General features: G+C 40.1%; 1 protein-coding gene across 1 annotated transcript in view; it reads right to left on the minus strand.

The window, feature by feature from the left end:
• Window positions 1-23,443, minus strand: part of IGF2BP3 (insulin like growth factor 2 mRNA binding protein 3) — an 85,192-nt gene that overhangs the window by 25,267 nt on the left and 36,482 nt on the right. Inside the window, exons 3-8 of the mRNA XM_010712802.2 lie at window positions 14,269-14,320; window positions 14,113-14,176; window positions 5,315-5,599; window positions 2,389-2,523; window positions 1,726-1,848; window positions 5-140 (exon numbers count right to left, since the gene is read on the minus strand). Coding sequence (XP_010711104.1) covers window positions 5-140; window positions 1,726-1,848; window positions 2,389-2,523; window positions 5,315-5,599; window positions 14,113-14,176; window positions 14,269-14,320 — 795 coding nt within the window. The remainder of the gene's footprint in view (window positions 1-4; window positions 141-1,725; window positions 1,849-2,388; window positions 2,524-5,314; window positions 5,600-14,112; window positions 14,177-14,268; window positions 14,321-23,443) is intronic.

The following is a 23,443-nucleotide window of genomic DNA, read 5'->3' on the forward strand; positions in this document are numbered from 1 at the left end:
TCACATTCATAGCAGCAATATCATTTTCATAGGATTCCCTGATTTTCTTCATAATTTCTTCCTCGGCCTTGGCACAAGTTTCAATACTGCCTTTAACTGTAATGGTCCTTTCCGGATTATAGAGTGTCAAGTCCTGCAATCTATGGATGAAACAGAAGCACAATTAATTAGCAAAAAGCAGAAGATCATCAAGGTTTGTTAGCTAATTGCAACGACATCTAATTGTGTCACTCCCTCTAAAGAGTGAAGCGTCAATTTGGAATGTCACTCAGACTGCTCTAAGATAATCTGGAGAAACTCTGCCCTCACAGCAAATCCAAAATGAATCACCACAGTGAGGTTTGGCATCACGTGGGTACTATGAAGGTGCTGAGGTGCAACATGAAACGGAAAATATCAAACACAGGCAGAATATGAGCAGTGCTCAGCCCCACCAGAGGGATTCGGGTATCTTAGATGTACCAGAAACAGACTGCAAGACATTTACTTTCCTTAAGAACTAGTGGATTCCCAAAGAAAGCAGGGGAAAAGGCCTAAACCGAGTCAGACTACAGTCTCCAAATCCTCATGACAGAACAGCCAAACACTTTAAGTCATTTGCTGTAAAATAATAAGTAGTAACTGCCCACAGAAAATGCAAGGGTTACAGCATTAAGCTCCAGTACTCTTCATTTTGACTAAAGTCGATCATCTCCTAGCTTCCACCTGAGCTATTTTCTACAGCACACTATTTCCCTCTCATCCCTGCATTTCTTCTCATCTCTTCACACATGTTCATGCATCTTTCAGCCTTGCTCCTTCTCCTACAACCTATAAGGCCTCTTCTTCCTTTCTCTGTTAAAGTTTAAGTCTAGAGTACTCTCAAATGCCTGGAAGTTCACGCCAGAACATTCGTTATTCAGAATAGGAGGTTCTCTGAAGATATTTCCCCAGGGTAAAACTACTATTAGCAGCCAAACTTCTCCAGAGATATTTAATCAGTGATTTCCTCCCTCACCTTACTGACTTTTCCCGTTACAGTGAAAATTCCTGCCTGATCTCAGATAAATTCAAATAGGTCTTTGTTACGTTCACAGACTCAGAGACCAAAATCTGTTACTTAGATGCAGACTAGTCAACATACCCTAGTTCAGCTGCTAGTGATTGGAGAGGGACAGAATTACCACTAAAAATATTCCTTTCAGTATTCATTCGATTTTTTTCTATCATAATCTATATCGGAAGCCAGAATCCTTACAAGAAAGACTGGTAGTTTCACACATTTTCACACACACAGAACTAATCTAACCTTGTAGTTTAAGACACTGTTCTTTTCACACAGCATAATATATTAAAAACAACAAACACTTAAAATGTATTTCTAAGGTGAGCTTCACATAGCTTCTATTATTTTTAGGTGTTGTTGGCTGAATTTGCAATGAAGAATCGATGTTTACATGCACTGTAACTGATGTTAGGTAACAGTTAAACCCAAATTATGAATGTGGCTCCAGAAGTGTGTCATAGACTCATAGAATCATAGAATCACTTAAGTTGGAAAAGACCTTAACGATCGTCGAGTCCAACCATGACCTAACCATACTCCCCTAATTAACAACCCTCATGTCCTTGAGCAGTCATCTCATTCTTCAAAACATGCAACATTTATAAGAGTTCCGCACCTAAACATACATACCATAGCAGCATTGAACATCTCACTAAAATATTATATGACCAAAAACTTACGGAGATATTGTGATTTTAGTATCTGTGTCCTGCTCAATTTTCTTCAGGTTTCTTCCTTCTTTGCCAATAAGTCGACCAACAAAGTTGTTGTGTGCCAATATCTTCAGGGGAATTTCTTCCGTACTGTAACGGAGGTTACACCCAGTGAGACTTGAAGACCAGAGTGCAAACTTTTATGCATGTTATGGATAAACTGTATTTTCATAGAAATGTCTACCACTCCCATTCACCCCCACATGCTTATAATAAGAGATGCAGAATGAATACAGACGCAATGCTATTTCAGCACTATCAGTTAAAGATTTCTTACGATGTATCTGCGAACAGAAATCCTACTGAAGTAGTAAGAGTTGTTGGGAAGGAAGCAAGATGTAGCTTTAGTGAACTTTCACTAAAGGCTTCTATTAGTGCCTCAAAAACTTCAATATTTGCTCCATTTCACCTCAAAATTACAGGCACTGAGTAGCTAGGAATGTAGACTGGAGATACTTAAGCAATTAAAACATCCTTAGAAGGTAAAAGAAGTAAGACTTCTCTAGTTAAGAGCTAATAACAACAGAGGAAAGATTCACTACTTAACAGATTTTAAGAACCCTTCTTGAAATCAAGTCAACAAGAATTTAAAATTTTTAATGCCTTCACAATGAAATGGCTTTTACTCACAATTTAGTATCTTGAGCCTCTTTTTGCATGATCTCCATAATGATTTTACAAGCTGTTGAGCAGCCTTCAGGAGTTGAGTGAATGGTAATTGGTTTCTCAGCAGCACCTGCATTCTCTTTACGATGAATATCAATTCTTAAAAGAAAGAAAAACACCAACTGTAACCACATACTGTACAGTACACTCTGCATACTTACAAACTCTCATAGAACTAATTAACTTTGAGCTAACAACAACTACATTTCAGTACTTTCATTTCAAGAGGATACAATTACTTAAACAGTCCCTAAATACGAGGGCTGCTCTGAAAATAATACCTCTTACAATGTTGGCCCACAATGTCAGAGGCAGATGATGGTGGTATACAGCAGTAGAGGTTGAACCTTCCTACCAGTAAGTCATAACTTTTTGTTGCCATAAAGTAGATGGCAGCAGAGGGCAGTCTGACAAAACGGTGTCTGACATGGAAGTGGCTATGAAGCAAAAGCACTGAATTTCTCCAGGAGGAAGACTGCATCCATTGACACTCATCAATGTCAGCTTTCTGAGTAGTAGTGGAGACCAAACAGTGGGTGTTAGCACAGGGAAAGTTGGACTGCATGAGCAACATTTTCCTAGCAACAACACCATCCTAGCAACTGTGAAACAGCTCTATTAAATAGCGTTACTGTGCTCTTTGTCTCTGGCGTAGTTCCCACAGAAACAGATAGGAAGCATTACTTTTTGAGCAACCTTTGTACTATTTGGATGCTAGGATCTTCATTCTTCAAACTGCATTCAGAGGAGACATTAGATAGACAATCTGTGATGACCCACTGAAGAGAACATTTCATCAAGGTTTCCCAAAGCTCTGGTTGTTTGTCAGCAGCCCCATCACTCCACTAATAATGACTGCAACTACAGGTACAGCAAGACTTTGTCCGTCCTTGATGTTCTCATGACCTTAACAACAGGTTTTCCTAGCACTTCTCCACTAACAAAGTAGTGGAAAGTAGTGTTTGCATTTATCCTAAAGACTACTTGTTATGTGTTTTAAACCTAAAATTTGTCCTGCCTTTACCTTTCCTCCAGCTCCACTCTCTGACATTCTGAAACCAGCAGCTTGAATCTACATCACATTTTATGTAGCTGTAAAACTTAAAATTAATCACAATCTACAACAAGACAATACCTTGGATAATTTTTGTACTCTGCCAATAACTGCAGGTTATTTCTATTTCCATCTCTTCTTTCTGCTTCCTCCCTCCCCTTTTCCCCTAAATCATAGCTGTTTCTGAATTTAACAACCAACCACACTACTCTTCTCTCAATCTCTGTATTTGTTTTTCCAGTTCTGATATTGAAAAATCATTTTGTTTCATGATGCAACATTTTGAGAAGTCCATGGCAATCCTCAGTGCAACTGGAAGTAGACTTCTTTTTTCAATCCTCCAAACAGGAAAAACATCATTCTCGAAGTAGGGTATCCTTAGAGCTAGCAAGTTGCAATTGTTTCTGCTCTGTTCAGCCTTCTTTTAAGAGATAAGAACTTTTCTTATGCCAAATTCTAATTCAGGTACTATAATAAAGAAGCCTGGAAGTTTTAGATATCACCTGAGAATTGGTTGCCCATAGGCAAACTACAACAGTCTTGTTAGGACACCACAAATCTCTCAAATCTTTGTTCTTAAACACAGAGAATAGTCTCCTGGGTTACAGCATGCTAATGAGAAATTGAAATTAGCATCAAGATAATCCTGGATATGGTGGGCAAGGGGCCTCTTTTTTGTTGTGCTACTCAAGGCAGTATCTTTCATCCTGTGCTCTTTGGAGAATCCTAGAAGAATTCTTTGATTGTGACCCCCACCTTCCTCTGCATCTGTGCTTACGCCTTCTCTGTGAGTAGGGATTTAACACACTCTGAAAACAATTTCCTTCCGTGTCTCTGGACCCTAGTGCTCTAAGCTTCTCAGGTCAATTAGTAGCTTGCCTTTTGCCTTGTGTATTTCCTTAATCTGTGTTTTGGCATGGTCTGCAATTTGATAGCAAAGAATATATTCACATTAGATAAATTAGAATGAGGTGTAAGGAAGAAAGAGATGAAGATGCTCCCGGCTTCCCATCCATAACTGAAAACAAATTTAAATCCAAAGAATACCCTGAATTAAACTAAAGCTACAATAGGCACTTAAAGGCTTGGACATGTCACCACACTGCCTACACATTTTGCAGACCAATATATTTCAGTTTTCTGTTTTCCTTCTTATTCCCAGAGTCTTATTGTACATCTGCTAAGTAATTCTGGCATCAATATCGTCCTACTAGCACTGCCGAATTTCATTGTGAATTGGGAAAAAAAAAAAAAAAAGGCAAGTATCTGAACATGTGTCAAGGGCAGAATCAAGTTCTTAAATCTTGCCCAAAATTTTCTATTTGCAGTTACTTTCACTTCTTGTGGAATTATACATGATTTACGTGTTCTTAAAGTCACTACTTGCCATCCCAGTACCGAAAGCAGCACTGATTACACAAGCTGGAACAAAAATGTTTGGTCTCCAAAAATGATGCTGCTGAGGAAACAGCAGCCTTTCAAAGGCTATAACAGTATTATGGGAGAAGTGGGAGACAATCTCATCCTGTAATCACGAACATTTCAATAACATAAACATTCCAGATTTAACCCCCCCCTTCCTATCTGTAAGGTTGAGCCTCCTTCAGAAACAAGAAGTACGCACAAACTAAGACAGCACACACAGAACACAGCAGAAAACACACTTATACTGCTAAGGCAAAGTGTTCCCAGCAGCTCCGATAGGAAGTCAAACTGCTGAACAGACTGTAAATACACACTCATCCCATAGAAGAGGCAGAAATTTTGCTTTTCCTTTCACACAGTAGACAAGGACACAACATTGAAACTTACAGTAACATCTTTACAGTAACCTACTTGGACTGAGTCTGCTTTGTAATATTTCTGATGGTTGCTCCTTCTTTCCCAATAATGGCTCCAACAAACTGCGTGGGAACCAACATCCGTAGAGGAACGTCTGACTGTGGTTTCTGCCGCGCGGTTGCGCTGGGTGAGCCCTGCCTTGGAGGGCCCCTCTGTCCAAATCCACGTCGTCCCTGGGGATGTTGCTGCGGAGGTTGCTGTGCTGCCATTTCATCAGGGATATATGCAACTTTCAAGGAATAGTTTTCAAGCTGAAACCCGTTCAGTTTTTCTATTGCTCTGGTTGTTTGCAAAGGGGAAAAGAGTAGAAGAGGGTTGGGAGAAAAAAAAAGAAAGTCACAGGTAGGACATCATAAGAATGAGAAATCATTCAGGTGTAGCCTTCCACTTCCCAAGTAAAACAAGATAAAATCTAGTTCCCAGGTGAAAGCTTATATTCAACGATTTGTTCATTTTTAAAATCTAAATATTGACTGAAGACAGTAAAGTTACCATATTAAGAACTACAAGTTAGCTCTTGCTTGCTCTGGGCTTTTGTGCACTTTAAAGGTTTTGCTGGTACAACCCTATCAGCAAAACCTCACAGAAGAAGGGCTTATATACTCAAAAGCATTCTTTTGCCTGCTGTAATTTAAATCAGTTTCTCAAATAGAATTAAATTTGCACCAGAGGGAAAACTTTTTAGCTGATATCACAGCACCTTCATTAGAGTTTTTGTCAGCACAGCTATTTGGCTGGAGGTTTTTTGCACTAACTGACATAGCTATGAAAGAAAAAGAGGAAAAACAGCTCACACTTCGTTCTCAGCAGGAGAGAAAGTACTCAAAGCCAGTCAATGGCACTTGAAACATCAGCTTACCAACCAGTTATGGATTAAAAGTTAACCAGCAAATTAAAACTAATTCATCAGTGATGCTCTTGATCGATGCAAAGGTGTTTGAAGACTGTTTCAAGCTCTATTCTGCCCTTAAGACCGTACCATCCCACTACACTGAGTAGAGCACATCCTCAGCATAACACTGAATGCTTGAAGGCCACTCAGACATTGGCTACATTTAAAAGACGCCCCCAGCTACTAGAAACTCTAAATGTGAATCTCTCTATGGATCAGTTGGCAAATCATTGCTGGTTTCCAGTAGAGGGAATACCGACGGTCAGGCACATTGCAGCAGGTGATTTTACCTAATACAAAAATATCCTGGTCACCTATGCTCTAAAGCAGCACCCACAAATAAGGTAGCTCCCATGCCCCTTTGTAGCACTGGGGACATTATGACACTCCTGACAAGGAGAGACAAGCGTCTGAATGCGGCCACTTCAACTAAGCAAAATCCCACATGCACAGGTAACTTGACTCAGCCTCATCTCTGCAGAAGCACAACTCTAGGGCCCAAAGCAACTGATTTCTGAAAGGTAGAAGACCTTGCACTTGCAAACAGAAGAGGAAGTGTCAATAAAATTGAAGATCCAGGAAGCAGTAGGGATAACTTATCTACCCACAACATGCTGGTAACATATTAGTATAAGCTTCATGCATCTATTTGAAAAAATTTGAGTTTCTCCACAGAAGGCACTTTATTGACATTATCAGAAATGTGATATAGTGATATATCACTGAAACATGCATCAATTTGGGGGTAGTTTATGAACACCAGGCTTAATCTAGGACAAAAAAAATTACTGAGAGTCTTTGTTTAAAGGTTAAATTAAAAACACTTGTGAGAGGGAGGGAGATTTGTATTGCATATTAAGGAATCCAACATTTTCTTTTAAAACACTCATAGTAACCATACACTCTGGAGCAAGGTCTTGGAGATACAGAAACTGAATCTAGTTTTCACACCATTTGTGTGTAGTTACAGCTGGTTTACAACACACTGCTTCCCAAGATAGCTTTACCCCTTTGTCTGCCACAGAGATACAAGGCAAACCACTTCCAAGGGCAGCTAGCAAAGTACTGCTCACCTCCCAGGTGTCCCACTTGACCATCAGGCCCTGGCCTCAAACCACTGTTGGAAGAGAGCAGCAGCCATGCACAGAAGCGATACCAGGACAGTGACCTTCAGATACAATAAAGAGGATACATCCTCACATCTCAGGGAGTAAACTAGTGTCTGTGAAATACTCCAGTAGAACGGTAAAGAGTTTACAAAATTAATTCTTGTCTTTGGAGCAGCATTTAATAAGGGTTGGTAATAAATAAGGCCTAAGGCAATCCCACTGAACAACAAGGAAAGGAAAATATTGAATAACTGATCACTGCTCATTAAATACTTCTGTTCACCAAATGAGACAGAAGTCCTCTGGGGATGGAATGGAAGTGTAATTGTTCCCATAATGGGAGAATCTCTTACAGCATATGGCAAGAGAGCTGGATTAAAATTTGCTGAGGACATTTCAAAGCTGACATTTCTGAACTTCTACTCCACAGACCAGAGAGCATTTTACTACACAAAATTTACAAGAACAGAAAAGACTGAGCAGTACAACTAATGAAACTTGCTGTCCTATGGATTTGTCTCTCAAGTCTGAGCTTCAACACAGAGTAGCAACACTGAAAAGGCATTTCATCAAAGTCCCTCTTGGTGGAGATATTATTTGGGGAAAGGGTGTGAAGTCTTCTTATCTAACCTGAGAGTTCTCACTGATTGCAAATATCTGCAACCTCTATTTATGGTTTGAATTTTTCTGAATTCAGTCAAGAAGCTGAAGAGCTGTGGGGAAGGGGAATGGCACCATCAGCCAGTGCAGTTGCCCAAGCCCTGTTTCTTTTGGAATCAAACTTCAAGATGTTGAAGAGATGAGCACCAACCATTTTGCCAACGTGCTGCTGGTAGGCAGCAGATTGACATTTATACCAGCTCATTCCCTTCCATGCATTCATTTGACAAGTTCAGACACTGCTTCTTTCCTAAAATGCTTCCAGCTTCTCTGGCTTTAAAACTTCCTAGGCCAGAATCCCAACACTTACAAAATCCTACATTAAATCAGTGCAAGAGGCATCCCACTCTTCTCAGAAGTAACGGGAGGAAAAGACTAGGCTTTTGTTTGCAACCAACCTACAGACACATCATGTTGTCACAACAGATATTATAAAGTAACAATAGATAAATACCGTACTTCCTCTGGAAAGAACTTGAGTTTTTCTGCTTAAAAGCAATTTATAAACTGTTAAGCACTTCTATGAGATATTCTATACAACCTAAAATTCAAAACAAACTGAGAAAAGCTCATTTTCCATTTTGGTAAAAAAACAATCATATCAGCAGTACACAATCCTCCCTGGCTACCAAAGCCATATGATGAGAAGGGAGAAAAAAAATATCAAATACTGGACAGGATGGTTTTGAGCAGGCATTTGAAAGCAAGCACGATTTAAAGTTTGCTTCTCAAGTTAGATAGCAGTGGTGTGCACCTGAGCACTTAGAAATATTCAGTGGCATCAGTGGTTTAACTAGTTTAGATATGTTGAGAGAAAAGTTTACAATAAGGAATTCACTGTCTGAATCGGACATCTCCATATTTTACAGGCTGGTTTGTTTTATAATCCAATTTGATCAAGTGATAAGAACTCAGAAGAAGAGTCAGAAAACACTAGCTTCTTAATATACTGCCATAATACCATTACACCTTTATTTAATTGCTCTGAACATAGTTTTTAATCAATTTTATGGCACGTAACAAGGCTGTAATCAGGTAAGATTACAGTTTCTTCAGCATTCCTTCAGTACCAGAACTAGACGAAAATTTTACAGGCATCGAAGCACTACTTCAGGAAAAAAAGAAGGCAGTAATTCAAAACCACAGGTTTCCTAAGCTTGCTCTGGTACCAGCATCACAGAAAGAAACATCAGCACTTGCCACGAGGAGAGCCAACTCCACCCCCTGTGAGAGACGTAAGATGCAGAGGACAGCAAGGGAGTACTTCTTCCTGCCACCCGTGGCACCTGCCTTAGTCAAGGCTACAGGAGATCCCCACCATGCCATACCTATTGCCATTTCTGCAGTCCACCAAAAGACACATTAAATCTACTCCCTTCTTCCAAGTATATCCTCTCATACGATGATCACCTCAGAACCTCAAACTACACCACCTCTGCCTTTCAACAAAGGCCTTTCCTTTCCCAAACAGAGCTAAGGATCACCCCTCCCATGATCACAGCTAAGAAGATGTCACAGGTTACCTCTGTCAAAAGTCATTGCTGGTACCCACCATCTTTTACACGAGGGCTAAAAGCCTCAGAGAGACCTAATGAGTACAGAGGTGGAGAAACCTTCAGTAAGCTTCCTCGCCAAGTAGTAACTTCCATGCCCAAAATTCTTTTTTTTAATTAAGACAATGGGGAAAACTGAAAGCGTTTACCTTTCAAATGCCAGCAAGAGCTGGCAGAAATCTCATTGTAGTTCCTTTTTTAATTTAAAACTAAATTTTGCAACAACCACTGCCTATGCTCTGTTAGATTGTACTACAGCTTGGCTTGTGTTCAGGTAAGACCTACTCAAAAGAGGATTGCTTTGTGAGGATGAAGCCACTAAACAAATACTTTGTTATGCAGTCAGTTGAGTTTTTCCTCCCATCAAAATTACATCTCACTGCTGTCCTCTTGTGAGCTTCCTATGAGAAGATATTTGACCAGCCTTCTACCTTCTGATACTAGTGGAAGTTAAACATTCTAAATTAACGAATACAGAAGCAGCATCAAATCTTGTGCGGGAAATCATTCATCCATGGATAGCATGATGATGCTAAACACTAGAAGGAGAACACATTTCACTCCCACATGCAGCTTGTATGTACACTACCCTTCATTTTTCCTCCCTAAGCAGATACATTTGCATACCAAGACGACAGATTTACGTAGTAATCTTTCTTTGGCTGAAATTTTTTTTTTCACATTAAGTAAAAATATAGTTCTCATTAGTATTTCTGAAAATAAAAACAAAGCAAAAGACAAATCTTAGCTTATAATCACATACCATTTAGAATTCTCAGTCTTATCGTTCCTATGGCAACGTTAGTCCTGATCCATGATGGTATATGAAAATATTAGTTATGTGAACTCTTACCCATTTGTCAAAGATGCTTCCTTGTATGCACACACAGCTTTGTGCTTCGCTGAAAGGGGTAACAACATTTGTTTTGTTTTGTATATGCTCTCATTAAAAGGCTATCACCAGCATCTTAAGTATATCTGCTTGTATCTGCTAAGATACAGACCCTGAGTGCCTCACATCACAGCCAGTAGTTAAAACATGCCATCAGTTATGACTATGAGACACAATCAGCAGCCATAGCTCAGTGATGAGCTGAAAAACAAGATATAAAAAATGGTCATCCAGCCCCATCCTGAAATAACAGGCACCCACTCCACAGACAGAAGACCAGCTTTGTATGGAAATCCCTTCCAAAAACCTGACAGAGCTAAATTCTGTAGCAATCAGTGCTTACGCTCTGGAACATTTTGGGGAGAGAAAGAAGAGGCAGCATGACTGTGATGATGACAGCCACAGAGGTGGCCACAGAGACATGGTCAGCCCATTCTGGATCAACAAGGGAAGAAGAAGAGGGCCCTATAGCCAGCAGGTCACCTCAAAACACACAGGTTTCAGGCTGAACACCCAGCCAGCACTGTATGATCTGGGCTCTGCCACTTGCCCTCTCTACTCCTCTCCCAGATATTCCAGAATCCATCACAACAGTAACTGCATGTTTAAGAGCAGTGCATGTATACTTCTTAAGACTCTCTCTAATTTATGGGAATTACAGGGCTTTGAGTTGGAACAACTCTCTCCTCCTTCTAGTCACTTGCAGGAGGAGTGGTTTGAGGTCACAGAGCTCCCCAGACAGTCCCAGATTTCTCCTCACTATCCTGGGAGCAGAGATCTTACTGCTTGCCCTGTGTCTCTCAGCAAACCTCTTTGCCTAACCAGTCTGACTTTCCTAAAAAGTACATAGACGTTCATGACAGCATTCCAGTCACATGAGCTGTCTCACAAAGTTGCTGTGATTGCAATGAGACCATGGCTCTGTGACCGCACAAAGATTCCTAATTCTTCCTGTTTACTTCTCATGTTGTGTACACTGGTATACATGCACTTAAGAGAAGTAAAGGGAGCAGAGTACACAGGTTTCTCTAGAGGTGAGCAATTTCTACATGCCCTTGAGATGGCTGCCATCCTGACTCATGATGCTGTGGTTGTCAGAAGTAGCTAAGGAACATTTGTCACTATTCTGGTTGGCCTGGCTTATTCTCCTGCTCGTTGCAATGGCGTAGCATTGCCACTTTGGACTCAGCTCTCAACTCCTTCAATTTAAAGCCAAAACTACAGCACCAGCCCAGAAAATGGGGGAGAAGAAAACCTCTGCCACAGCAGTTAAGACAGAGGAAAGTTCAGTTTCCCAACTGGCTAAGACTAAGAGTTATATTCAAAAGTAACACCCTTCAAACAATACACGCCACGTGTTTAAACTGCATATCAGAAGTTTAAATCAGAACCAGGCTGTGGTGCAGCACCATCACTGCGCCGTTCCATCAGTACACAGTCCCTTCTATCCACAAGGGAAGCAGCCAGCTTAGCCTGTTTTGTCAGTCACCAACCGTGAGGTTAGCACGTGTTGCAAAAAGTGTAAAACACACTGAGAACCGGGGAGCCACTGCATACAGCACCATAGGAATTGTATGATCTCTTTGTCTTTGTGCCTAGCATCACTGCTAATAGCAATATTTGCCTTAAGCTGCTTTATCTCAAAATGCAAAACTTTTTGTTAGCTGTTGATTCCCAACCAGCCTGAGCAACTTTCAAATAAGAGTTTCTTGTTACTCCTGGTACTGCATGGGCTGACCAATGCTGACTTCTACCAGATGTCAAGCACTCATGTACCACTCCTCCCTTCTGAAGCCACTGCTGTCTACCACAACCATACAAAAAGCACAACTAAGTCATGTCTCGCAAAAACATTCGACTGAAACACCACCGGTGTCCCTAGAGATCAGCCACACGTGCCCTGTGGTGATTCCACCTTGCAATTCCTCACTGCTTTCACCAGAAGAACATCCATCTGGCCACTTGGGTTGTATTTTTTTTTTTAGTGGCTGAAGAGTTGCAACCTGAACCCAAACAACCCGAACCAGAATTTTCTTGGCATAAAATTAACTAATCCCTTAGGTAGACCTGAGTCTCTGTCACAGTATTCACAAAAGCAAATCAAGGCTCATGCACTTGCCCTACATGCTCAAGGCAAACACTACATGTCATCATTCATCTTGCACTACATCTGCTCCTCCACCAATGTCTATGATGGATACTAAATCACCTGCTTCAAACTCAAGGTACCTTCAATTATTTTTTCATGCAATTTCTCATGCCAAATCAAATTATTTGTTTTTAATCTCAATCACTTCCTCACAGGCTCGACTTATTGTGGCATTTTCTCAGTGTTACCCACAAAATTTAACAAATATTGTCTAAAGGAAAAGAAATTGCACTTTGTTGTCCTCAGCTTCAGAACGTAGTGTACAAATCCAGGAAACCACATCGCAGATGACAGAGCAAATTAATGCATCATGCTTCTTTCCATGGTACTTTTGGTACTTCCTTATTACATTTTCAAAGAGGTAACTTACAACCAATTTCTAACACTGCACCACTGGACCCCTTCAGAACAAGAAATTCAGCATATTTTTAAATTATTTTGCAGCAGAATTAAAAACAACAAAAGATCACAGAGAGGAAAATAACTCAAGTTTTGAGGAGGTAAGTTCAATGGTGATTTGAAGAAAAGTAGTTTCCTTCAGTTCCAATATATACTAGGAAAACTACTGACAACTTTCCCATCACATCTATTTAGAATATACTAACAAGCAACCTAACATTTGGAAATATGACTTTTGTTGCTTTCAAGTTGCATGGAACTCAAATGCTTAAGTGTACAAACTTATTTCATTTGTAATTTTGTATTAATGCATACCATCAGCATAGCCTACATCTTTAATGCTCATTCTAGTTAGCCACAAGGTGGCAGAAATTTCAAAGTTAAAAAAAGAAATTCATTGTAGGCTATTCCCTTGGGTATGGTTTTGTTTAACCAGCTATGGTTAAAAAGGAGGGGAAAAAAAAAAATGTTTGAGTCTCCAAATTAGAAATTAAGAAAAAGGACTTAAGTTCCTAGCTACAAAGGAAAAGCAAACTTAAACCTATAGCACAATAAATGATATCAATGTTTAAAGGGAAAGGATACAACTGTTGGTTAAGAAAACATTTTGGTTTTGAATTTTAAGATCTAGATAAAAAAAAATCATTGATTACTGAAGACATAAGTAAACAAAATAAGCAGGTATAAGCAAATCAGCTATAGAGTAACGGCTTGTGCTGGGTCACCAACCATTCTGAGAGAGTCATAAGCTTGACAAAAGCCATAATCACAAGCAAACAGAGAGAAGAATCCTCCCATCCCCTGCTTCTGGCTGATCAATGGTCTTTCTACCCTCCCTACACAAATAATTTTACCCAGATTTTCAGTTTTATCTCTCTCTCTCTCTCACACACACACACACACACACACACACACACACACACACACACACACTCTCTGAACGTGTAGGAAAAGTTGATGACAGAAAATAGCAAACACTAAGGTAAAGCACACAAAACTTGGCAAAGAGGTTTTCTTAAATGATATCACTCGTGATCATTTTACTGGTAGATTAATCAGAAGAAAAGATGCATATAAAATCTGAACATGAGCTTCAACATGCAAGCCTGCCTACAGCAGCAAATACCAAGATACTTACTGTCTAGCCTGGTCCTTATTGCCATATGTTACATTTACAACTGCAGTCTCTGTGTCAGTGTTCACTAGAGAGGGAAACAAAAGGAAAGAGGGTAAATTTAGCATGTATTCACTTCTTACTACAAATTTAAAAGCAATTTGAGGTCGGAGTGCCTACCTTGCTCACAGTTCTCCACTGTTCCATACTGAGCTAACAAACTGTCCAATACCTATCGGGGGAAAAGAAAGAAAAGGTTTCAATTTCACAATTATTAACAAAAAAAAAAAAGACTGCAATTACACTACAATTTACGATTTTATCAGAACGTGAGCATTCAAGACAACTTCTCTGATAAGCTATAAATCATATCAGCTTGGAAAGAGTAAGCATGCATTGCTTACATTTGTTCTAAATTCAGAAAATCCACACAAAATTTGACAAATTTGAAAAATGAAGAACACAGCTGAAGAAATATAATACCTAAGTCCCAACCTTTTGAAAATAAACCTTGAAACCACCTGTTTGCAGTGCGGGGCAAGACAGAGTCAGGAATAATTACTCTTTGGTTTCATAGAAAAGTGTTATTCTCCATTCTAAAGGAATCAACAGCAAGAGCATCCACACAGTTATCGAGGGTCACACTTCATTTGTCCATTGGTAGAAAGCCAGGAAGAAAACAAGTGGGAAAAAAAACACAAGAGGCAGTCTGAATAAAGTAGTTTTATCAGGCATAATTAATTTTAGTCCAGTCAATTGGAAAACGAAAGGGCAAGAAACAATTATATCTTTAGAAAAATCAAGGTATCAGAGCATTCAAATGAAAACATCAAAATACCCACTGACAACCCTTCTAAAATCCAGATGGTGTGAACTTGACTTTACTCCTGCTGAGAAATACTGTTCCATCGAACAGTGGCTACACCAGTAGCTAACACAGAACACAAGGATACCACTGTGCTCTCTTGTGTCTAGTGTTTTGTTTTGAGAATTAAAATGATGCTGCAGAAGCAACCAATTTAAACTAAGAAGTAAGAAAAGCCTTTGTGATTCCTTAAAAGAGTTTTTTCTGCTACTCCTCAAATTCTAGAGTTTGAAACTACTTAAGAACACATTTACTCCGAAATTCACTAAATACTTCTGAAAGCAGAGAATTTCCAGGGCATCGGAAGAAATGAGAAGCCTGGGGGAAAGCCTTTGGAGCCCATTTAAGTGATCACCAAGACAAGTGGGACCTGGGAGGTCTGACAACTCAGGGCTGCACATCAGCACAAGCCTGGAGAGTCACTGCATGTGACTAGTGAAAAGCTTTCTGCTAGAGATGGCCCAAATGATAATTTTTCCTCAGTTGAAATCAACAGATGAGCAGGAATGAGTGCTTCAAAACAAGCAAAAGCAAGCCAAGTCCCTGGCTCAGAGACCCACTTTGAGATGTTTACTGGAAACAGGATACTGAAGAGTTCATTAGTCAGAAAAAAGCAATTTTTTGTCCCTACAGTATGTCAACACCAGTGCTGTATTACACAAAAGACTGCATTACAAGTGTGAGCTAATGTTTTAGTGATTTATAACAAATTTTGATTACATTACTCCGCAGCCCACCCTGGCCAAAAGCTGCGTAATTTCAAAAATTATTGAATTTCATTTCATTCATACGAGAGAAGAGCAATACTGAAATAAAAGTTAAACAATGTTTTGCAATTTATTTCCATACTAAATTTATGTTCTGACTTAAGAATACATTTTAATGAAGAACCAGATTTTAAAGTCAACACCTTCACTAGGAAAAGGAATGCTTTCAAGCTGAAACTATGCAACATTTCAAAAGGTATTACATGCACTCCCAGAACTACTGCTTTCGGTATACTTACAGTCAGCTATCAAAATGCTCTCAATATGTTCGACATGCATCTACTCCAATAACCCCATGAAACAAAAGGCTCTTTTGCCACCACTGAGGAATTACTCAGCATTCAACATCCCACTCCTCTTCATCTGAAGTTCTCCAGTTATACTACTCCTTAATCCTCCTCTGAGCTATCTCAGAGAGGGAGAGCAGAGTGTGCATCTCAGAGCATTAATCTAAGTGACTGGAGTTCCCATTTTCATTTTAATGGACTTGAACCAAATCAAGCAGATTTGTGATAAGCTTCCTTGGACAACTGGAACTTTAACAAGATACACAATCCCTGTTGAGTGGAGTTGCTCTTAGCAGCACAGTCCCCATCACACACTTATTTTCATCTTGCTCATGTAAGGAGGTTGTAAGTGTGAGCAGCACCATCAAGACAGTCTGTTAACCAAACTATTTGAAACGTATTAGAAAAAAAATTCTGAGAAGTGGTTGGGGGAGATGGGAGTGCATGCATCTATTTTCCAGGGATCAGCAAGCTTTACTGTGAACACTATCAGAACCAGCTGATCCAGTTGGTAAAAGCCACTGCAACTACTCAAAACTAGACAGCTCCCCCCCCACCATTGTAACTCACTGGCAAAACATAGAAATCCACTCCTGCATGTTTCTTGCTTCACATCTATTTACTGTAACAGCCAGGTTCGGTTCGCGTCCCTCATTTTTTCACATTTCTCCTCATCCAGTCTTTTTCCTCTAATTCAAAGCCTCCTAATTCTGCTGCAAAACAAACATGTTTTGTTTAAGCTGCTCTTCCATAACACTCTTGGTGTACAGCCTTGTTGGACCATCAGAACAAAATTCAAAGCCAAGTTGGTGGTGCAGCAGCAATTCTGATGAGGGGCTGAAAGGACAAGTTTATTTGTATAAACTTTTCATCTAAGCTAGGGGGAAAAAAAAGTCCTCGCTTCGCTTTTCTTGAGCTCTCGTTCTAGCAGTTGTCTAAATTGGGTCTCCTGCTCTTGTTATAGCACAGATGTCTCTCACACAAAAAAGCCGCAGTCTTATACTGTGGACTTTCATTCATCAGGCTTTAAAAGCCAGTTCTGACTTCATTATAAACAGCGTTACCCTACACCAAGCCCCACAGATTGCGGCTGCTCTACAAGTGCTGCCTCACAAGCAAATGTTACTCTTCAGCAGCGCTGAGATCAGGAAGCCCACATCAAAATATTCCAGTTCTCACGTAGATTTCATGGGTTTAGAGTTGGAGCCTTTGAATATGCCAGAAGAGTCTGTTCCTGCTCTTTTAGAGCACACTATTTCATACATTCCTTCTTACTGTAGGTTTTCTGCCTTGTACCATGAAAGATCAGTCTTAAGGCATTAGGTCCTTAAGAACAGTTTTCCATACTGTTTCTCACACACACACAACATATGAATCTTACAGTATTACTGTAGAATCTGCTCATGTAAAACAAATGCATTGTGCCACCATCTTAATTTCTACAACTCCTAGCATGCTGAGGAGTTATAATTAGATAGCAACTGAAATCACAGGTAGCAGAGGCAGAAAGAGAGAAGAAGATTAGGGCCATTCAGTAAAAGACTACGTGGATGTTTTTGGCTGCAAATGCTGAGTGTTCCAGGTGATTTAACAAAAAGAAAAAAAAAAAGGAAAAAAGAGGTCTGGCAACAATATGAGGAAAGAAGATGCTAGTAAAGCGGCTTCTGTTTTCAGAGAGGAGAGTCAAGGTGAAAGAAAGGGAAAGAGCTAGGTGAGGCAATCCTGGTATAGCTCCAGATTTCAAGCCTGCTTGAAACACCGATGCCATCTGTACACCTTAGCTGTTCTGTATTTTTATGTCCACAAAAAAAATGGAACTTAAAATTACATTAATGCAACAAAACAACATAATGTAATCCCCACCAGGCCCTGGTGCACATCATTGCATGAAGCAATGCCTCAGCAGAGCCACCAGCACTCACCCAGCCCCACAACTTACAGCAACGAGGAATTCAGAGCAGCTTCCTTCTGGCTTATGTACTCCTTTCATTGCTGAAACTTGTGTCCCCAGTAGGGGGCCCAAACAGCATGGCTTACAGAGAAAATTAAATGTGAAGCGCCTCATAAATCCCTGAGGAAGCTGTCATTTCTGAGAGGTGCAATTAGACAAGGCCGCACCACTGATGAGGAAACTCCAGACTGCTGAGATAGTGCCAGGCTGGCCTGCCTGCTGCCACAAGCCAGAACATCAACTGAGCACCTTTGCTTCTTTTTTGGATTTTATTTTTTAAATCAAAAAAGCAAGACCACACAGGTCTCCTGTAGATGCAAAGCAGGACAGGCATGAAGTATCCAAACCAGTACGAAGTCCGCTGGGGCAAGGCTGCTCCTTCAAAACATTATGAAGGCATTTGAATAGGCAAAGCCAGATTGCAGTGGCTCAACACATTGCAACATGTGGTGATGGTGTTTTTCATCTTGTAGGCCCTTCAGTACCCAGTTTACTGTCTCGTGAAACCACGACCATAGTCTGGAAGAATCAGAAAAATAAGTCTGGAAGCTGCTGAAGTTATTGTTTGCACACACCAGAAAGGCAGTGCCTGAAAACAATAACTCTGGCTTATTTACCACATCCCATACAAACCCTGGAGTGAATTCTTCTCCTGGGAACTTACAGTTGTAACCAAATGTTCAAAACTATTAATAAGTTTACCCTATAATACAGTTCTGTTTAGGTGGTATTACCAGGGTTTTAAGAATGTAGAACTGAACCACAGAGAACAAACCCAAAATTGTCAGAAGGAACTACTAATTGAGTGACCAATTTGGACACCAAGGGCTTCATTTTCCACAGAGCTCAGCACTTCTGTGCATTCAAAGTGCAGCTTCAAAGCTGCACAAAGCAGCAAGGAGAACCCTGCACTTCTGCAAGAGGGAACCCAAGCTCTTGACAGAAGACAAACCGGCCATGGGACACATCACAGGTGACTTGCAGCAGCTTCTGCCCAGCACTAGGTAGCTGAGGCATGGTGTAGAATCCAATTTTCCACGGCAGTCCTAACCAAAGGGGAGTGTTTTCCTGAAAGTCCTCAACTCACCACATATTTTCTTAATTTTATTTCTTTTTTAATTGCCTGACCAAAGAACCACTCTCCTACCCCAAGCCAAGGTCCCTCCCCAGAACCGTAAGGAGGAACAGCAGGCGTCATCTTCCCCTCACTCTATTACTCAATATCTGGAGCATCTGATTAGAAAGAGTAAGTTAAGAGATGACATGGCTTATTTCAATTTCAACATTTCAAATTAAGCAAAATAAATATAAGCAACTGAAAATAGATTTCAGGTAGAGCATCACATTCAACCATAACTACAACCCTTGTAATTGATTTCACATACCACATGTTTATAACTAATTTCAGATAACACTGCTCAACCCTTTAAATTTTTATACAGACACATATATAAAATCAAAAGATGAGAGAACTAAATGCTTTAAAGCCATACCAGTATTCAAGAACAATTTAAAAGAACCTAAATCCGCTAAGTCAAAAAAAAAAAAAAAAAAATCACACAATATGGTTAGCATGATTTACAGATGGAATAAGATAAGCTTCCAAAGAAAAACTTATGAGGAATCCAACAAATGTAAGCAATGGGTTAAAATCATTACTAATGAAGATCAGCATCAGAAAAACCTTCTCCCCTCTTCCCTCCCCCCCCCTATTTTAGCATACAAATTTGTTATTGAATTCTCTCAGTGTGTTTTTCCAAGGGAGTTCTGAAAACAGAAGAAATTGCAAAATGAATTTTTGGGCCACGACACTGAAGGTAGAAATTAGGCCAGGTATCAGTTTGGCAGGCTGAGCATTCATGCGTGCTTGTGTGTTCCCACATCACACTCTGAGCTGGAAAGTCTCCTGATCGTGCGATAGGGAGGAAAGATTAGTGTGTGTTACACTAAGGAGTTAGGGGATGCCAAAAAAATAAAAAATAAAAAGGAGGATCGTATTATCAATGCTGACAAATAGCATTAAGTAGTGTCCAAGGTTAGAGAGAGTGCATGAGAAATGGTTAGAGAAAGGTAAAAACTTATTAGATGCATGGGTGGCCTCCTCGGTAAAGAGATTAAAGGGAGCAAGATAATTCTGTTTGGAAAGGAATGAGAGGGAATATGATACAGGTATTATGAAATAACGAATCATGTAGAGATGGCCAAATTGGCAGCTTCTATTCACCCTTCATCTAAATTAAATGAAAACAAGTTTGAAAACAGAGAAAACTATTTAAGCAACATTATCTGAATGCAATTAAGCACACACAATATCTGCCGCAATATTAATCCCCCTCTCTCCTCCTATTGAAATCACAGGAGCAGGGACAGATAACATCAAAGTTTATAAAACCAGGTGATCACTAATTCCAGCAGCCAGTGTTCCTGAGAGGTCGGGATGCATGCAGAGGGCTCCATGCAAGCAGCTGGGCATTCTGGTGCTGCAGAAAGCAGTAGCACATCTCAGGCTGATCCTCCAGCTCCCACGCCAGCTCAAGCAGAAACACACCTCTGCTTCTACAAGCTGATTTAGAGTTTGCCAAAGACAGGGTACTCATGGGGGGAACGACAAAACTCTAACTATGAGACCATTACTACCCACTGAGTATCCGTTGCCCAACAGATTATATGATGGACTGCACAAAAGCACAGGAGACAGCAAATTTTGAAAGAATGTTTGGAAAACAGGCTGGGATAAAGGCAAGTGCTTTTTTCCCCACTGTTTAAATGCAACCAGTGCTCCTTTGACAGGTCCTACACTATGCCTTAGATGGTTGCAGCACAGGGCTGTCACAGTGCCTGCTATGCAACTCTTCCATGGGGCAGGCTTTAGCATCCTGCTCTCTCATAAAAAGCCCATAAGAAAATGGTTCAATTTTTCCTTCCCTTTCCAAAACCTTATACTCTTCCCAATTTTGCTGACTCAGTACCATAATGAGAAACGTGGTATTTTTAACTGGGAAAAGTGTTAGGGACAACTACACACTTTACTCTTTTCTGCTGTATGAACAGATGAAAAGGGCACTTTTTGAAGCTATTTTCCAGTACTTATTAAAAATTATTGATGCCGTTTCCTTATCACTGTACAGGGCTGCTGTTAGTCTGATATGATGAAGGTCAATATAATCATTCATTCATTTAAAACAAAAATTAAGCCTGCTTCTGCAAAGTTGGAAACCTGCAACTATGAAAGAAACCTGTCAGACTAAGACAAATCAGTTTTTGATTTCAGAAGCCATCAACAATTGCAAGTTCCAAGAAATCTCTCAACAACAACACAAGGATCATTTCACAGGGGCTACATATGAAAAGTGCTTATCCTGCTACAGCTGTGGTGGTGCCCTTTAGAAACACATCCAAGTTTGATACTGGAAGTGTGTACCATATCCCAGCTGTAAGCGTTTCCTCTAGAATCTGCTTGTAACTATCTGAAAGTGATAGAGCAAATCGGAGGGAAATCTTGTAAAGTGGATTTAGGTCTCAGATTAACACAGATAAAAATAAAGTATATTAGAGCTCAGATGGTGTTCACATCCAAGACATTCATTCTACTACGTACAAGACCCTGGATGAAAAGCTTCCAGGAAATGTCCTTAACAACTCAGATCTCCTTATAACATGGGGAAAAAAACCCATAAGATGACTGAAGCGTTTTACTAGATTTACAACTACAAGAGCCCCCCCATCCTTTACTTAAAAACAAATCAGCTGTAAGACGCGTACCAGCAGCCCAAGTGACAGCACTGCTGTGGTTCAGACAGACACTTACCAGGAGGCTTTGCCTCTGAGCAACTGGTGTCTGAGATGTAAGGACCATTACAGAGAGGTTACCTTCATTTTATATATATGGATTGCTGGATGTTTTCACACAAAACTCTACCATCTGGCTGACAGTGCATGAAAGGTACTATAACCAACCTCACCTACGCTGTTACTATCCTGGCACAGAGAACACCTGTACCTTCATGCAGATTATGCTATGAAGCTGCTACTGATGAAGTGCAGCTCAGTGACTTCAGTAGTCCCAGGTTTCAAGGACTGGAATTACTTTGAGACACAGTTAGGTCAAAACATAACTTACTATAAACCTCTGGACAGTTTCCAGCTGAGGAAACATGAACCTCATAGCAAGTGAAGATCATGAGGCTTTTGGGTGTAGAAAATTTTTATGGTGAAAAACCAAACCGCTGTCTAGCAGATACACAGATTCAGACAGAGATACATGCAGACAGTCGTAAAAACAAAGGCATATATTTAAACTTTTTTTAAAAAAGCTAATTACTAAAAATAAAAGTTACTCAGAACACCACCACAAGTTAAAGGGATATTACCATGAAATTTTGTTAACATACATTTGGCAAGATCAATGAGATTCCAAAAGTCTGGCTTAAAGGATCCCAACGTTATGGTCTATGCTGATACCATTTGACCTGTACATCTCCAAACAAAACAATTCAGTTTGAATACTGATGTTAGCTAACAGCTTGCAGCCTATCAATTACTTTTAAGTATCAGTTATGAATGAGCAATCAACTGACAAGCCAGATGCCTGGAATAACCCAAGGAGAAGAGCCACAGCTAAACGAGTTGCCCACATCTTGTGTTACTGTGCTTTGGAAGGAAGCTGTGTCCACCTCCTTGTGTTCAGAGCCTCCTATAAAAAAAACTGGAAGTTTTCCATTTGTGGCCCCACAAGGTGTATCAGTCACCAACTACCTTCCTAATTTTATTGGGCAGCCTCACTATTAACTGGGAGAAGAGAAATAAGACCAAGGCAATCATAAAGGAGGCAAGTTTACACTGTTCTGCTTTCTCTGCGGTAGTTATTACTTGATGGTTGCATGACCTGAGAATTGAAGTTCCTGGAAATCATAGAGGAAAGCACAACTACAAACCAACATGTTGCAAGGTGGTTCTGGTTTTTTTTGTTTGTTTGTTTCCCAGTTCAAACAGGACTGGTTACCTGCAAAATATTTAGATCCTACAGTTCCTCAGACATATGTAGAAAGAAAGAGCACAAGACATCAAACACACCACAGCAGAGGCCTGCTCTGTTATGGCTCCTCAGCGAAGTTTATGTGAAGACCTATGGTCTCCACAGCGAAGTTTACACATAAGTCTGTCTTACATTTTGTAGTCAAGTTTTAAATCAAACTAAATAATCAGCTCCATCCCATACATCATGTTTTAGCTGCTGAAAGAGCCATTAGAACTATCCTTTAAAAAAAGTCACTCTGGTAGAAGCATCTAAGCGGTTTGGTAGAACTAGGTGCCAGAAACACACTTTGCTTTAAATAAGCCTTCTTCCCTGAAAGCTGGGCACTCATTTTCAGTGCAATTTCCCTTGTGCCCCGACACGGGCACTGCAAGCATTCAGCTAAAAAGCCCAGTCTTGTTTCACTACTGCACCACCATAGGTAGCTCTGCAAGTCATCCTCTACTCAAA

This window comes from Meleagris gallopavo, chromosome 6 (genome assembly GCF_000146605.3).
Source record: "Meleagris gallopavo isolate NT-WF06-2002-E0010 breed Aviagen turkey brand Nicholas breeding stock chromosome 6, Turkey_5.1, whole genome shotgun sequence".
Taxonomy (NCBI): Eukaryota; Metazoa; Chordata; class Aves; order Galliformes; family Phasianidae; genus Meleagris; species Meleagris gallopavo.